Genomic DNA, 17806 nt, shown 5'->3' with positions numbered 1-17806 from the left:
TGACTCCAGTGGGATGATAGAATGGTAGTGTCAGCAAGAAGATGATGAAAGGTGTGTATACACCGTTCTTCCAGTTACGCTGATCTCATCGGTTGCCAGAAATGTTGTTTCAGGCAGAGGATTCCTAATCCAGTGACCATCATCTCCCCTCCTGGAGGGTAATGCGTTTCTTGATACCACTCTACCGCACTGGACTTTGCTGGACTCCTTTGCTAAATTGTTCCTCCTTCTTGGTAAATTCTTCAGTCTAAGGACAGTGATTGCCACTGTTTTCCAGTTTCTCAAAGGAATGAAGATCCATAGCACCCAAAATCAGAACTTTTGCCCTTCCAGTAGGAAGTTTTATCCTTCCTTTAAAGACAAGGATTTTTTATAGCAATCAGCCATGAAACTTGTCAGAAGAAAAACTACATTTTATACTCTGGACTCGAAACAGAGAACATTTCAGATTAAAAATAGCTCCCTTTTGCACTGTCTGCCAGGTCTGGGAGAGAGGTGAAAATCCACAGAGACTTAGTATGTTGCGTGAAAAGGCAGAATTCTATAGCAGCAAGTATGCACACACTTATTTTAGGTCAAATAATAGCTCTGCAATAATACTTAGCTTAGCTGAGAAAACCAAAGTTTGGGATAGACCCATGCTAGCTGGTACTATGGTACTGAGTAACAGAACAATTCAAGTGCATCCCTCAGAAAAAGAGGGGGGGAAGCTTTAAAAAAAATAAATTTAAATCTCGTCACATCATAGTTGTTCTGCCTTTAAGACGGTTTCTCCCTCAGATTCCAAATACCTGCTCCTGTATCAGTAATCATGACAAGCATCTTATCAAGATATGAGACGCTCTGTGTGTGTGACCCTGGTGTGGGCACTGACCCGGCCAGCACACAACCTGTAGTTGGGTGCTGGGCAGGTAGTTCCAGATCAGGCTCCCTCACTCCACAGTCATGTAGTGGGGCAGCAAAGGGACCTGGTACAATATTCAGCCTTCCTCCCCTCCCTTCTCAACAGGGGGAGAAGACAGGCCATGCACTGCCTGCAGCCTTCTGAGAAACCACAGCTCAAGTATAGCACACAACTGCATAGCTTGCTCCAGAGTACCCCATGCCCTGCAAAAGGGTGACCTTTGCCCTTGGGGTGATAAGTTATCAACCAGAGAAGAACAGCAAAGCTGCACCATGTGTCCCAGTGAACAAAGGCTCTGCACAAAGCTCTGCCACCAGATAAATTGACAGACCCTAGCAAAGGAGAACAGGAGTCAGCAGGCACAGCTTGACTTTAACACACAGGCAGTTAGACATCCAGTATTAAGAGCTACTGAGTAATGCAGGAGCAATGGGACAGGAGGGAGGTTACTTTAGTAATTGAATTAAGCAGGGAGAAAGCCCAGTCATTCCCTCCCTTCAAATCAGTGTAAGATGACAGAGCCTGGATCATCTATGCAATGTTGATAAGTGTCTCATCATTGGCACAGAACAGAATACTGGGGCACACGGAAACATCCCTTCTCTGATGTCACCACCACAACTGGCACACAGAGAACATCCTCATCACAGGAGGCAGGTCCTGAGCAGGGCTGACTCTTTGCCTGCTAACATCAGAAAAGCCCGTTGGTGTTCCCACTGGGAAAGACCTCATTCAGCTACACCTCATGGGGAACAGTGAGCAGAGAATGACCTCAAAGACTACGGCACCGACATTGCGGAGAACATCTTTCCCTGAATGATGCTTAGGTTGGGTGTGCATAATTCAGGCTGGTTTAGACAGTAACAGTCCAATGCAGCTTTGTGTCAAATCTCCACCCACACATGATAAGGACGAAAGAGAACATTATCCCAAGCTGGTATTCAGATCCCCAGTGGTCAGCAGAACTTGTTATATTCTGTTCAGCCTTAGAAGTCAGCAAAAGGAACATACTTCACACATCATACTGCATGCTTGGCCATTAAATACAGGCTTATAAGCCCATAAAGTCTCTGTTGCTTGCAAGTATGGAGTAATTTTTTGCATGAACTAGTTTGTTTTGCAGCCAGCCCAAAAGTTAATTAGTTTTCACAGTTTTATTACTCCACGTGGTCAAATAACAGCCTGGAGCTTCCAGTCAACTGGAACCGCGTAAGGTCCAGAAAATTCTCACTGTACTTTTCAGGAGCGTTTACTAGGGCCATAAATCAGCAGCTGGCAAATTACTTTCTGCACCAGCTCTTCTTGGCCACCAGTACCAACCCTAGAAGATCCCATAAATCAATGCAGCGACGGCAGCTCTCAGCTCAGGGACAACAGAGGGAATAGGGCTGGAAGATGCTGTTTAAGACGCATACGACAATCCTTTGGGAGACATTTTGGCTATCGCCACCCTGGCAGATGTCACCCAATGCGCCTGCCTTGTTGAAGGGGACTGTGCAGCATTCACACTCCAGCCAGCTTCAGTTCTCACATGTAACTGTGAAGCTATGCTGCCGCTCTCTCCGCCACAAAAGCGGTTTCTTGTCACACCTGACAGGTAGATAAACTGGCCATTGCAATCATTCATAAAAAGACACGGCTTTGGCCTCTCCAAATGCTGTAGAAGGCAACAACTGCAGGCAGGAGGCTCCTGTCAGGTGAAGAGCTCACAAGCAAGCCAGCACAATACAGCCTCTGGGATACAGACTGACTGAAAAGCATTGCAAGAGCAAATACCTCTGGTGGGGATGCCCAACACTGGAGAATCCTTGAAAAAAGCCAATGTACACTCTAATTTATAGACCTCTAGAGGATACAACACCAGAATATTGAACATGTTGAAGGCACAAGAGCAATCCTGGACACATACGCACAAGACATCCCCAAACAGTTCCCAGGGCTGGCAAGTCCATGCATGCTAAAGCAAAAATGCAGCTCTACAAAGATTCTTTAGACACTGTATTTAGATTGGAAGGAAGCTATTCCTCAGCCATGGTCACCAGGAACAGTTCAGAGACCACAGATAGCAGCAGCAGGAGCATCTCCCATGCTCCTCACAGCAGTCCCCCAGAAGGGGCTGCCTAAATGCACCAATCAATGAAAATAAATGTTTCCCCAAAACCCACATACTATTGTCAGAGGACACACAAAGGAAAAATGTTTGTGCTTTCCCTGCTGACAGGAAAGAGAACAAACCAGAGACATAAATCCAATGATAACAAGACTGTGTGCAAAAGCAACTCCTCTATTAACAACCAAGGGAGAGTAGCTAAGGGAAAAGGCAGTAATTCAAATGGAAGAACTAACCACAACAAACACTTTCGTTTTCCTCCCCAGTGCAGACAAAAAGGCTAAAAAGCAACATCCTTCCATGGAGGCCACAGCCTGCAGCAATGAGAGATGCTCAAGGCCCACTTCCCATCATTTCTCAGTGTGAGGGTAAACAAATGTGCAAGAGTAGTGGCAGGAAGCCAGAGGAGGAAAACAAGCATCTGGCTTCATTTCAGAGCCAAGGGGCAGAACTAAAAACCCAATTTGCTCTCCAAACCCTTTAGGGCACATGCTGTGCTGGTACCAGCCCCAGCAAAACATACAGTTGATATTAGACAAATAATGGGTCCAGGACAGTTGCCACACTTGTTTTCAAGTGCTTTGCTAGACCAAGTCAGAGCACACAGGACCAAGTCCTCCAGTAGTTTTTGTGAAACTTTCAATTTTTCACTTTTTATAATATTAATCCTTTCTCTGCCAAGAGGTAAGCATGGCTACGTCTCACTGGCTGTAGGCTGTCATCAACAAGCACTTCACTACAATCATACATCACAAACAAGTATGCCACACAAAGCAGGGTCTCCATCATCACTGGCACCTGCCTCCATGAACCTTCATGATTAAAGAGATGCTTCCTTGGGGAACACTGCCCTGAAGAAGCGCATGAGACTGGAGGTTTGATGGCAGTCGAACAGCTTTGCCTCCAGCAGCCTTGTTTATTTTTCCCCTCAGGAAACTCCAGAGAATACGCTACTTACAGAGTATGTCACGTATCAAAGAACATGAAGAACAGTCCCTAGGGGTAAGATTGATCCTACTTGTTTCACATCAGTTTCATACATCGTTACTCTTCTCACCAGCAACACAGGGTCACTGTAGACAGCTGTTCCTAAGCAACCAGAACATACACTAAAAATACATACATTTTCTGTGTCTTGTTAGTGCTGGGGTTTTAGTTTTAGAGTTGAAGGAATTCAAGGTCCAAGAGAGGCTTCTGTACAATCTCTTCATGATTCCCCAGCACAGAGGACAGCCCCACACTACAGGCACCAATAAATAGTCACTGCTAATTAAGGTCACTTCCAGAGAACCTACAGTTCTTTACTGGTTTGTGCATTCTAAAGAAGGAAGAGAAGTCTCTACTGGGAAGTTCTGGATTGGTCCCAGAGCAGGTGATGAGAGCATGACAGTAGCCCTTGCACAAGACACCCACATAACACAGGGACAGCTCAAGGCAGAAGTCAATCTCCAGGCTCTCTAACTCCAACACAGCATCCAAGAGAAACACTTTCTAGGCTTACCATGAGTCAGATGATCAGATCTCATGGATTCCTTTGGATGATCTTCGCCCCATACAACAGAAAGTAAAAGCCAACTCTTCCATCTGAAATTACTGTCAGAGAAGTACAATTAGCCAGCTGGAATCCATCCAGGGCAAAGATCATGACTGGTCTCAAAAACAAGTATCAGGACAGGTACTTGTTCAGGACTTTCAAGACTTTCACTACACATTGCACCGAGACATATTGTCTCTAGCGACTGAATATCCCAAGGGTCACCATGAGTACCTGAGTTGGGGGGGATACTACCACTCAGGAGATTAAGAGAGGAGAGGAAAAGAAGTGACTGTCCCAAGTGCTACAGCTTGAACAGGCAAACACTGCAAGGTTTGAATCACATAAAAATCCAGAGCATTTAGAGATCAGCTTTCCTCAGCAGCCTGTATGTACAATGATGTAGGAAAACAGCCCATCATCACCTGCACCCCATCAGCTTTGTCTCATGGTGTGTTGGTACCAAGATGATTCCAGATCAACACATTGTACAATACCTAGCGAGGAGGCAGAAAGAGATCACAGCTTCCTTGGCTGCTGTCAAACTCAAACACGCCCACTGCTGCATTTAATTTGCAAACGTGCCCCGGTACACTTGCACTGACTGCAAATACTGGAAGGCAACAGGAACATCATACTTCCTACCGCAGAGGAGAAACACTTGCTTTCCATGTCTGGTAGGGAGTAACTTTAAAAGCCCTGTAAATGTTACAGGCATAAGTGATGATGGTGTAGAAAAGCACGTCCAAACTGTTTCCACCTGCTAAGCAGCTGGTTTGTTCCTCTGGAGACAGGATGATCTCTTTCCCTCCTCCGTCATAGCAGAGCATACAGCCACAGAGCACAATGCCCCAGCTGATTTGCAGAACAGCATCAATCCACTCTGCATTTATGGTTTTCCCCCCGCCTTTCTCTTTAAACATGCAGGCTTAAACGTTCTTATTGCTTCAGTGATTTTCTATGTGCAAGACAGGGTTTGAGATCAATGCATTAGCAAGGATCTATGTGCCTAAAAACCTCCCCGCACATTCAGCTGAAGTGGCAGAGCATATGCTACAAAAAGCCTCTCACTGCAGCTGGGATCAGGAGGCAGGAGAAAGATACAACGGTCTGAATGCAGCTTGCCACCCCTCTTGGACAGTGCACTCTATAATGTGCAGGTTTCCAGGAAGCTGATGAGAGCACGACAGCAGCAAATGTGTAATGAGTAGGAAGCCTCCCGAGTCTTTTACAAATCTAGAGACATTAAGCTGCCAGTAACTCACGAGCTGTGTAAGACTGACTCAGCCTCCATGTGCTTTTCGGTGTGTTTGTTATGATTCCTTGAAACATTTCAGGAGATGCCTACTTCTACCAGCAGACGCTTAATAGCGCTGTGTTTGCTACACTGCTGATGTCTGGTTCATATTGATGGCTTCTACTCCCAACTTTTTGCAGCAAAAAGCATCAAAGCCCACGGTCTGTGTACAGGCTGGTGGGACTGGAGAGAGGAGTATCCGAATAGCCAGGGAAAGTGGAAATGGAGCAGCTGATCACAAACCTTTCATGCTGCAGGGAACGTGTAAATACAGACAGTCCCAGAGACTCCCATCCAGCTTAGGGGCTGGCTGTTGTTCAGAGTACAGAGGTATTAGAAGATTAAGGATGAAGTTGGGGAATTTTTGCTGTTCATCCTGCAAGAAGCGGGAAGATCATTAATGACCTCCAGGTATCTTTTTCATGCTGAGCCATCACTCCAGGGTACCATGGCTAAAAGCCAAATCTGGGTATAAGCCTTGAAGTGCTCGGACATTGCCATCCACTGTAACAACACCGGGGACAGACGCAGGCTAATCCAGGCATGGTGAAAGACAAGGCATTACCTTGCAGAGGGAATAGTCTCTCAGACATCTATTTGCTGCTCAGTGCCTCAGTTTCTCTCCTTGACTGAAGGAAGGATAAATCCCCCTCCCCTCTTTCCTGTGGGCTGCTGTATTCAAAAGAGCCTCTGGCAAAAGGCAGCGAGGGGTTGATAATTCAGACAGCATCAGCAAACCAATCTCCTTCAGCAAAAACAGATCCTCTCTTACCAGCCCATTCTTCCCCTCAAGTTTGTCCACAGGGCAATGAATTTGAAGGGACTCTCTTTTTTTTCCCAACCCCATAACCCAAAGTGGAGGAGTCAAAGGGTTAATGCTGCATGACAAAGGTCAGCCCAGTTTGGGGAGGGAGGAGAAAGGGAAGCATTGTGGCCAGACAGCAGCTCCCTGGGACCAAAACGCCACTTGAGAAATGTAAAGCGATGGTGTTGCTCAGAAAAAAAGGCCCGAGAGCCCTGCCTAAATCCCAGGGCTTTATCACTCACAAAAGCCCAGCCCCTTGAGTCATTAATCGTGTGCTCCATGGCTGGGTGCCTCAAAGAGCGGCAGATGACACATGCCCAGCTGCTATTGCCGCCCCTCCTCAAGGTAGCGGGGCAGAGGCAGGTGCACTCCCAGTGCCCTCTGCTCGAGACTAATCTGTTCTCCCTCCTTGTCCCCTGCCTTTCATCTCCTCCAGCAGCCCACACTGACAACTGCAAATGAGATTAGACTTCAAGGCGCAGGGCAGATGCAGAACCCCCTCTGTGCATTGCCAAGAGACCCTTGTAGCTTTTAAAGTGTCTTTCCCCTTTACAATGCACAGCTCGGTGGAGGGGGAGAAGGGGGCAAATTTTTGGTCACGCTCACAGAAGCATCTAATGTAGCAGACAAGGCAGACCCTGGTTTTAGGGCCTGGATGCTAATCTCTTATCACCAAGGGCAGCCTTCCCACCAGCACTTCAGATTCTCCAGTTCACATTACAAGATGAAGTAAGAAGTCTATGACTATTTCCCAATTCCAGTTCCTATAATCTCCTCTGCACAGCACCACTCCACTTAAATCACAGAATTATTAAGGTTGGAAAAGACCTGTAGGATCATCAAGTCTAACCGCCAACCCAACACCACCATGTCTCCTAAACCATGCCCTGAAGTGCCACAACTACAGAGTTTTTGAACACCTCCAGGGATAGTGACTCCATCACCTCTCTGCCACCATTTCCTATTCCCCATCTTACAATTTCTGCTTCTCCTGCTCCCAGTGATCCACACAAACCAACAGTAAGACACAGGCAATTTGTCAGAGAAAGTGGTAAAATCTCCAGGCACAAACCATAGCCTAGAGTTCAGAGAGACCTGCCTGGCAAGGTCTTCCCACCACAGCCAGCAGGGGTTAGCCAGCAACAACAGTCAGGGAAACTATTCAAAGTGAAGTGTGATGTTTAGCTCAACAGTGCCCCAGTAAACAAAGTGGATTTTCTTTTACAGTGTGGGAAATAGCTCATCCTGCCTGTGTTAAAGGTTATCCAGAGAAAAGGGACACAGTTAACATAAAAGATCATTGAGTTCAACGTAATTCCCTTTCTCGGCTACCACCAACCATGGTCATAGCTGACCTGATTTTATGGATTGCTTAGCAATTTCAGTCATGCAGGAACCAGCCCTGGGTTTAAGAAGGCTGCCAAGTCAGCATATTTTCAAGCATATTTTAATGTTTTATGAGACCATGGCAGAGCAGGTTCAGCTGCACCCACTGCTGGTAGTGTTGGCAACTGAACTCTTCCTGGCAAGTGTGCATCTGGTCCAGGATATCTCTACAGCCTTGGTTCTGAGCTCAAGTTTTCCATTAGCTGCCCACACAGACTGGGTAACTTGGCATCTCCCTGCATTCCCTATAAACTCTGTTCATCTGTTGTCATCACACCCACATACAAGTCTCAGGAAGGAATCCAGGGTTTCTAAAGCAGCTGCAACAAAAACACAGCCTGGACTGACAAGCAATAGGATCAAGGTGCTGAGCCAGTGAGGAGGGTCTTTTTGGAGAGTTTTGTGTGTGTCTATTTAAAACAAGTTTGTTGTCATGACTACAAACCAGAGTATGGGTAAGAGGAAGTGAGAACTCCAAGATGAGGGCTGATAATTCACCCTAGAAATCTCAAAAGCCATGGGGATGGGGAAACAGAGAAGATCATACAAGCTTGTGGCATCTAACACGGCTAAAAGCCACCGTCAGAAGGCAGGTCTGCCCTAATAATGAACATCATCCTCATAGATCACCCCTTTCACCCAGCACAGCCAAGGGCTGGATAATACTGATTAGCTGCAGTCCTCTCTAAAGCAGGGGCACTGGGGACATGGAGGCAAAGAAGGGCACCCAAGGCCCTAGAAAGGACATAGCAAAGCAGGGACAGTCCCTCAGAAGACTCATCTGCAGACTCACCTCTAACCACCAGACACCTTGGCTTCAACAAGGACAGCGAGATATTCTCATGTCTGCGTGCAAGGCAATTAACAAGGGATCTTATTAGCACAGAAAAGTGTGAAACTGTCAGGAACCTGGTCCTGGGACTGTTGCATTTTTAAATTTACCAGAAGTTTAACTAAAAAGGGGGTTTGACCAGCGAAGAACATACGAAGAAAATCCCAGGTGATTGCAGAGGGATGGAGAGAGGCAATACTTTGCTCTGCTCAGAGCTTGGATTCCTCATGGAGACAGCGTGGAGCGCTCAGCGACACTGCGGGCTCTGCAGAAGGCAGCAGATGCGGAGCTAATGTGTGTGTGTGGGTGGAGGGTGTTTATGAGCACAATAAATAAATGCATGAATCCCTATAAAAGTTCCCATATAAAATGACTTAAAGCTGCTCGAGGGCCATGACCTCGTAATAAAAAACGCATCTCATAAGCACAGTATGAAGCAGCAGCTGTACTGTAACTGCCTGGCTGCAGCACTGGAAAGCTGTGAGTCTGCCTGCTCCCGAACTCTTGGGTGAAACACTGACCCCCCTAAATGCAGGAGGAGTTTCAGTACTTGCTTCACTGTTGTCAGGATTTTGCCCTGGAATGGGCTTTTTTGAACCTCAAAGCCTAAGAAGCAGTTCTGGATCTGCCTTTTTGCCATATTTAAGTTCTTTTACTTCTTAAAAAGAAGCAACCTGCAAGGGGCTGGAGATACTGGCTTGAGTCACTGACAGTTCCCAGTGTGACAGATTAGAGCTGGATTAAAACAAATAAAATTCCTCCAGAAAGCATTGTCACTCATTCCTCTGCCCCAAAATAAACAAGCAAAAAGCACTGCTTTATGACTGAGCAGCAATTTTCATCAAGAAGTTTTGATTTTTTAATTTAAGGTGTTGGGGGGTCATAAAAAAAACCCAAACCCTTTTATTTTGTGTGTCTAAATAGAAACTTGCTTTTTTGTCAGTAAACCTAAACAGAAGTATTTTTAAAAAAAATGTCCCCACAGAAGAAAAAAACATTAATAATAACTTAGTTCCCTCCCCCAAAGGCAAGGGGGGAAGTGCTGACCCCTCCCTTGCACTGTTTGCTGTCATACTCCATCACCTCAGAAACAAGACACTTGGAGACGCCCAGCCTGTGAATTCCCAATGGCTCTAACACTTTCTCCAGAGCCTTCTCTTGCTCTGCTGCTCTCCTGGGGGGTGATGAATGCAGAGGCCCACACGTCTCAGCTGAGAAGGTGGCTACCAAACTTCAGTCCCAGCCCATGAGTCACCAATGCACAGGGCACATGTATCTTTGGCCACCCATTTCCACTCTAAGCACACATAAGGCCAGGTCATATCTCCCAGGCAGAGACACAAGTGTTCCAAGTTTCAACATACAGGCTTTCCCTAGTTATTAAGGCTGCCCTCATACTTCACATGGATGCCAATCAGGGCTAAACAAAATGCTCCCCTCTCTTACCAGCGCAGAGCTGCTGGGAATAGCAACCTTGTTCCATGAAAACAGCATCTTGCAATTCACTGCAGGACTAATTGCATTGCATTGCCGATATAACGCTCGAGGAAGACGTCAGCTCCTTGGCTTTGCCCACAGGCAACAAGGACATTATTGATTTATTCAGGACTTACAACTAGTTGTCACAGGTTGCATTCTCTTTCATAATAAAGCCTTACAGACAAGGCTTAAACTTCAGCTGCAGCCCTAATTGAAACATAGCTAATTATTGAAGGTCTGCCTTTACAGCCCATTCCCTTGTCACTGGGGTAATGTTCTGTAAATCCAACAGTCAAACTCTTCCCTCTCTTAAAAAGAAAAAAAAAGAAGGGAAAAAATCCCATCTATTATTCAAGCAAGTCCATTGGGAAATTACAGATTCCTCTCTTTGAGCCCGAGGTAGCTACCAGCCAAAAGCCCCATCCCACAAGGACTCAATGACTTCAAAGGATGCTTGTAGAATCAGACTCCAAATTAAGGGCAATGTCTGAGACGGGAGAGAATTCAAAGTAGCTGAAACCAACATTCAGCCCAGACCACAAGGAATTTATTTTGCATCCACCTTTTGAGTGGCAGCATACCCTACGAGCCCCAGCAAATTCAATACACCACACAATTTAGGTGTGATCAACAATTATAGTAATCCAATTCCCAACTGCCAGCTTGCCTGACTGTACAAAAACAAATGTACTGCAATCCAGACGCATGGATTAGTGGTCAGACCCAGCTAACTGGGTATAAAGGAGCACTCATCAGAACAGGCAGTCCAGTTATTAGCTGAATGATAACAGGACCCCCAGGGTACCAAGAACATCCTTTCGTGGAGACTCTCCACAGCTTTTGGCTTTGCAGTTCAGCCAGATGCAGAAGCAAGATTATCGCCTCATAAAGCAGGAATGAAATCCCATCGAACTTTAGTATTGCCAGGACAATGCCAGCATCAGAGTAAGCTCCCTTACAGAAGGTGACGTTTACACGCACACACAACAGCACAGAAGTTTATGACATGAGGAGAGCGCTGCAGTTTAGAAGCAACTCAACCCTAGAAAAATCCTTCAGCTTATAGCTGCTTCACATTTCAACCTGGCAGATGGAAGAAATACCACAAAGCAAACATGTCAGTTAAAGCAGCTAAAAACATAATTTACAAACTAGATCCACAATCCAAATTCTCAGCAGCTGTAACTCGGAGCTCAACAGAGCCATGCTGATTTCAGCCAGTTACAGATCCAACCCAAGGCATTTACGTGATACAACCATAGCGTTGGTGCAGAAACAGATACTTTAATTCTGTGCAAGTTTAAAGCAGCGGGTCCTCCTCCCCTGGAGGTTGTAACCCCACAGAAGTCAGCTTAGCAGCTGGGGAGCCATTTCAAAGAACACAGTGCTGGTTTTACAGGTCCTAGTTTCTCTGCCTCAAAGAGTAGGAGAACCTTTAATCCACAGAGCAAGGACAGCACAACTGGCAGCAAACAGAGCACCTGCTGCAGCATCTCGGCTCAGACCCTGTGCTAGGAGGGATGGCCAGGCTGGGCCTGCTTCTGTCCCTGGCTACTCTAAAGAGGAATTGAGAGGAAGGCCCAAAGCAGTAGTGATCATTACCACTTGCACACCAGCATCCTGGGAACTGGGAGCATGGAGCACATTACTCCTAGACTGTATCTTAAATGCAGGGAAAATCTAGTACAGAGGAAATTAACTGGAGGTTAGACTCTTTGCTCACAAGACAGAGACAATATATCAGTTGTTCACATACCTGATCAAATAGGGCTTTCCAGTGCTGAGAGGCAATGCATAAGGGAGGAAAAAGAAGAAAAAGAAGGTTTAAGAGCAACGGCATTAACATGCAGTAAACTGTAGAAGTATGTTCTAACAGAGGAACAACCAAATGATTTAGTGCCATTTCCAACATCCTTCTTCATCCCAGAATCACCTACCCTTCCGGGGGAGGAGGCAGGGGGAATCTACCAACCACAGGGAAGACAGTTTTCATTTACAAATCCAAATTAGGATGAACTCAGAACATTCATGTGTTAATTCTGTTTTCCCCCCCGCTTTGTCTACTTGCGGGCAAGCAAGGAATAAAAGGCTTTTTTACTCACAGGGATCAAGAAAGCTTGGTATATACTGAGGGGAGGGAGGAGTTAGCAATGGTTTTTTAGATCACTTTCTGGAGGTCCTGTGGCCCCACACCGACTCACAGACCACCTTGCCAGGTTGTCAGAGCCTCTTCTGCTGCCTGCTCCTAACTCTGGCAGGGACTTGCTGCAAGGTTTTTGATAACCCATCAGTTCTTTGAGCCTCACATGTCCACATCTGAAAAACAGGTAGTTCCTCTTGTGCAAGGTGGGAAGGTGGAAGCCTGGAGAGACCCCACTGCAAGGATTTACCCCACAACTTCGGTTCTAGCAGATCTGCCTTAAAAGCTCTGTATAGGCAGAAGCTCCACTTCAACACAGATGACCATGCGAACATTCCACTAGTCCTTGTCACTTGGGAACAGAAAAAACAAGCTGGCAACTGGCTCCGATTTATGCTTTGTAGAAAGACTGACATCAGGTCACCTCCCTGCCCCAGGCTTGCTGCCTCACAGTCCCATGGAACAGAGGAAATTCCTAATGAATTGTTTAAGGCTCTCTCTTGTCTCTCCTGGATTTGGGGTCCAGCTGAGAAGAGAGCAGCTTTCATGAGGCAACAGTAGGGTAACCACCAGCTTGGGGTCCCCAGAAGAAAACCACACACATCCAGCTCTCCTGTTTGAAGTGCTGTTCACACACCACTTTGTTTCTGCCTCACTCACCTTCCCAGAAGAGCAAAATGAAAAAAATAACAAACATCAGACTCACAGAACCAAGTCTCCTCACTGTGCTATATGCAAAGCAGAGCTCTGGTGAAAGTCTTACCTAGTCCTGGAAGAACATTTCCTTTCACATGGTAGGCAGATCTAATGCAGAATTGACTGGGGAGACAGCGGGATATCAGGCCACTGAATTCCACTTAATCAGTTAAGTTGTTGGCTCCCCTCCTCCCCATGCTTCTATCCATTTATAAACTCCCATTTATCATCATAAATCAGCCCAGCACTTCAACAGAACATTTTGGGACTGCCTGAACCCTGGGTTTGTGGAACGCTGCTCCAAGAGCTGTAATGACATCACAGCTCAGCTGTTACACACTGTCAAGCCTGTGACAGCCAAACCTCCACCATGTAATATTTTTGTTGTTAATAACACATAAAGAACTGACCTTGTGTCAATTCTTGCTGGCCAAGCCAGAGCGCTGACATCAAGCTTTCAAATGTAATAATAACAGAAAATCAACCCCCAGTGAGGTCTCAGGGGGTCACGCTCCTAGTGTGGAGCAGCCTGAATTTTCATAGATGATGCTCTGTAGCCTGCTTGTTTCAGCAGGAAATCTTGGCCATGGAGGAGGGGGGCCATTTACACCACTTCCTGCTCTTCCAACTTGCAGATGATATACAATACCTCAGGCTTCTGCCACATCATCTATTGCCAGGTCTCAGCAGCTTCCCATAAGTAATGCAACTGCAGGCTCTAGCTCCATTTTGTTGATTGCAGAAAACAAGCTACCAGAGTCAAATAACAATGCAGATCCCAGCATAAGTAATGGCGAGACGCTGTGAGCTGGATCAGACCCAAGCTGTCCTACCTCAAGGTCAAGCAGCAAGTCAGTAGCAGAACTAGGATGAGAATCTAGATTTCACCAAGGAAAGCTCATAGTCGCCTGTCTCAGGAGCTCAATCCTGCCAGGCACTCAGCACTTCAGCATCTCCTGGGCCCCTGGCAGGATTGAATTGCTAATGGCTGTGTTCACATAGAGGCTGGAGTAACTCCAAGGGGCCCATGTGTATCACAACAGGAAATTTTTCTTGTAGACCATCCAGACAAGCAGAAAATTCGTCAGGGAAGTAAAGGTCACAGTCTGAGGTAAGCAAGCACAGGGATTTGGAAACATGGGCTGTGAAAGCTCGTGGAAAGCCACCCTTTCTGAGTGAAAGCTGCTCCTGGGTCAGGCATGCTACTCTTAGGACCGTCTGGCAGAGTTGTAGCAGAGGTCAAACTGCATCGTCATACGTTCCCTCCTGACTGTACAGTGCTCAGGAGTACAGCCTGGGGAATGCAGCTCTACCAGGCAACTGCACTTCCTCCACCACCCTCTGGGAGGAAAATCCAACAGCAACCAAATTCTAGGCGATTCAGAAGGAAGGGCTGGGGGATGATGAGCAAGCATTGCCCTTAAGCAGCCACAGGCGGGTTCCTCCATCAGTGTCATAAAAGTAGAGGGGAAAGAGGATATGCCACTGCTGGAGGCTTAGTTCACAAGTGCCGCTTTCATACCAGTGCAAGACCCGAGACAGAGTCTGCTTCAGAAAGACATTTAGTATCACTGTTTCATCCCTCCATTGGCAGGAACAGAGCCTGCGCTTCACCTCTGCAGACTGAGCGCTTTGCACAGCCCTCATCCCAGCAGAGTTTGCTGGGAAGGAGAGCTGCGTGCAGTCCTGGGATGCACCAGGAACGCAGGATCTGCTCACGTTCACTGCTCCCAGGCAGGTGCACAGCAAGCTCCTGCCTCCAAGACCAGTAGATGCAGAACTACTGCCTCAGCTCTGCAGGCTTTGCTGCCCAGCCTGTCAGGAGCAGATTCAGAGCACGCAGGACCACTTGGTGTCCTTCTAGGCTGGATGAGCAGCGGCAGACACTCGGTGCCAAGTTATCCCACGCTCAGATGCAGTCAGGGCTCAGAGGGTGGAGAGACGCTATCAGCCTTGCCGAGCCAGGGAAAAAACTTCCTCGGCTGTTTGTTGCTCGGGCGCTGGAAGAGGAAACAGGCTCCCGAGAGTGGGAGCGTTTCACATCTGTCACCCTCCGGATGGCCGGGACTCTGGAGGAGCTCTCCGTCCCCAGGAAGCCCCTCAAGCCGAGGCGCCAGCCCCTCTCCAGCCTCTAGAGACGCCCGTGTGCGCGGCACCGCGGCCCCTGCCCGGCCAGCCGCAGCTAGCCAGCACCGCCCCGGGCGCGGGCACCGGGCGGACCGGCTGCCTCCCCGGGCCGCTGCCGCCGGGGCTCCCCGGGCCAGGGGCGAGAGGGGAGCTGCGGCCCCGGGGAGGGAGACGGCCCGGCGGAGAGCCGGGGGCGGCGGGGGGGCGGCTTTCCCTCGCCCCGGAGGGTCACCGGTCCCGTTCTTCCCCCCCCCATCCCGGACTTCGTCTATAAATAGGTTGAGCCGATTAACCCGGCCCGGGGGAGAGGGGGGGAAAGACACCGAGCAAACTTACATCCTCTGCGGCCATAGGTAGGACATCCTCGGAGTCCAGCACCTCGATTTCCTCCGCCTCCGAGCTGGCAGCCACAGCAGGGGAAGAGCTGGCGTGAGGCTCCGGCAGCCTGTCTCCCATGCTTGGAAACGGTCCCCCTCCAGCCCCCGCCCCCCCCCCCCCTTCTCCCCAGATCCTTAAAGAAATTAAACCTCGCTGCTGCTTGGCAAACTTTCAAGCGCAGCCGAGCCTGTCTTCATGACTCCCGCAGCCGGGAGGGGAGGAAATCCTCCATCCAGGGAACATCCAATTAGCGCGGGCAGCATCCCGGCTCCGGACGGGGCAGGTGACCCCTCCCAGCACCGGTCGGGCACCGGCCCCCTCCCGCCGCCAGCCCCGGCCCGCAGCCCCAGCCCGGGGCACGGCCGGCGCCTCCCCCGAGCCATGCCGGGCCGGGGAGGGGGGGGGGCTGCGCGTCCCCGGGGGCTCTCGGAGGCAGAGCCCGGAGCTGCAGCACGGCCGAGGATGCGGGCTGGGAGGCGGCGAGAAAGGAGCGGGGGAGCCCCGGGTCGCCCCTGCCCGCGGCCGGGGGAGGCGGAGCGACCCGCCGGGGGTCGGCCGGCACCGGGCAGCCCCCAGCCCCTTCCTCCCTGCCCTCGCCCCCTGCCGTCCCGCCTCCAGCTGCCTGCCCTTGGGGTCCTGGCCCAAGTCTGAGCCAGGGTGGGCAGGCGGCACGGCGCGCTTAGGCTTTCTGAAGCCAACTTCTCCCTTCCGGAGAGTCCCACCGTTCGGGGTTGGTGTGGGGTTTTAAACTCTTTACCATAATTATTTCTTCCTATATATCAATATGGGTATCTGGGCCATCTGGAGCCTGGACTAGGAACTTGAGGAATGCCTTGACTGAAGGCAAAAATCCAGCAGTTTTAGCTTCTTCCCATCAAGTACAGAAATAGCAGGCTGGCAAGGGGGAAGGGCGAGCAGAGCCAGGCTGATCCACATGGTGCCAGTGCCTCTGCTTCCTGCTGCGCTGACAGCCAAAGCTAGACCGAGCCCAGAGTCAGAGCAGAGAGCACCCAGCACTGCAGGCCACGTTTTCTTGACCTAAGAGCCCCAATACCAGATCAGATGCACCTCAGCCCCAAGGACAGAGCCAGCTAGAAGTCTCTGTTTTCCCTACAAGCTTGTTTTAAAAAGCAACGGCAAAAAACCCAGATAGAATACCTCTGGAATCTGAATGGGATCTTCCATCTAACAGTAGCAGAGTATACAGCAGAGATTGTCTCTCCCATCCACAGCTGTCATGAACCCCATACTACATATTACTTTTGATCTGGAACAAATTTATCCCACACAGTGATGCAAAACCATGCAGGCCCGTGCTGGGTCCTAGCTTCTTAGTTACCAAAGATTTTTCTGCAGGAAAAGGGAAATGGTGCCAAGTTCTTTCCATGTGCCCACATGAGCTACACAAACCTACAGCCACCAGGGAGCAGCAGGTTTCCACATCTTAGCATCCTGCATGCCTGGCACTAATTTAAGGTCAGGGCCAATATCATCCCATGCAACCGAGCAAGGTCAAATAAAGGCAATGATCTCCTCTGTCACCTGGTCTGATTCCTTAGAAAGAGCAACAGGAAAACTCTATCCTGCAAATGATCTGTATATGGGGAAAAAATGAAAGCATTAAGATGATAACCTTATCCTGTAGTACTGCCTAGATACCCCATACTGAACAAATGTTAGAAAGGAATCTGGTATCTTCAAGGAGGGCTAAGGTAAAAAACTTCCCTCTGTTCATGGTTCTGAGCCCAGGTGATCACAATCCTAGCCAAAAGATAATTTTTAAAGAAATGTTCCCTTCAGTATTTTGAAGATTCTAGCTAAACTTTTAAAGCAAGTGCAAGAAGTAAACCAAACACCTTTGGGCCTGAAGAGGAGAACTTTTCTACCTCTGGCTTCAGGTGGGAAAATGACAACAAAATAAAAGGTCCTCAGGGGCTTCCAGTGCAAGTGATGAACAAGAGGGCTTCTCTCCCCTTAATGAGCAAAACTGTCATCATCAGTTAAACAGAGCAGACATTCTTCAGGTTTAAAGGTGATTCCTTCAGCAGAGCATCCACTTCTCACTTGTCTAAAGCCTGTCCAGCCTGCTCTCCCAAAGCATAAGAACAGGCTACCAAA

At 48.4% G+C, this 17806-nt stretch overlaps 1 protein-coding gene across 1 annotated transcript in view; it reads right to left on the bottom strand.

Moving 5' to 3' along the window:
- Positions 1-12255, bottom strand: part of RHBDL3 (rhomboid like 3) — a 72380-nt gene extending 60125 nt beyond the window's left edge. Inside the window, exon 1 of the mRNA XM_064466901.1 lies at positions 12104-12255. Coding sequence (XP_064322971.1) covers positions 12104-12250 — 147 coding nt within the window. The 5' untranslated portion in view covers positions 12251-12255. The remainder of the gene's footprint in view (positions 1-12103) is intronic.
- Positions 12256-17806: the final 5551 nt, after the last annotated feature.

This window comes from Phalacrocorax carbo, chromosome 16 (genome assembly GCF_963921805.1).
Source record: "Phalacrocorax carbo chromosome 16, bPhaCar2.1, whole genome shotgun sequence".
Taxonomy (NCBI): Eukaryota; Metazoa; Chordata; class Aves; order Suliformes; family Phalacrocoracidae; genus Phalacrocorax; species Phalacrocorax carbo.
The sequence above is the reverse complement of the archived record's forward strand: the minus strand, read 5'-3'. Positions and strand labels throughout refer to the sequence as shown.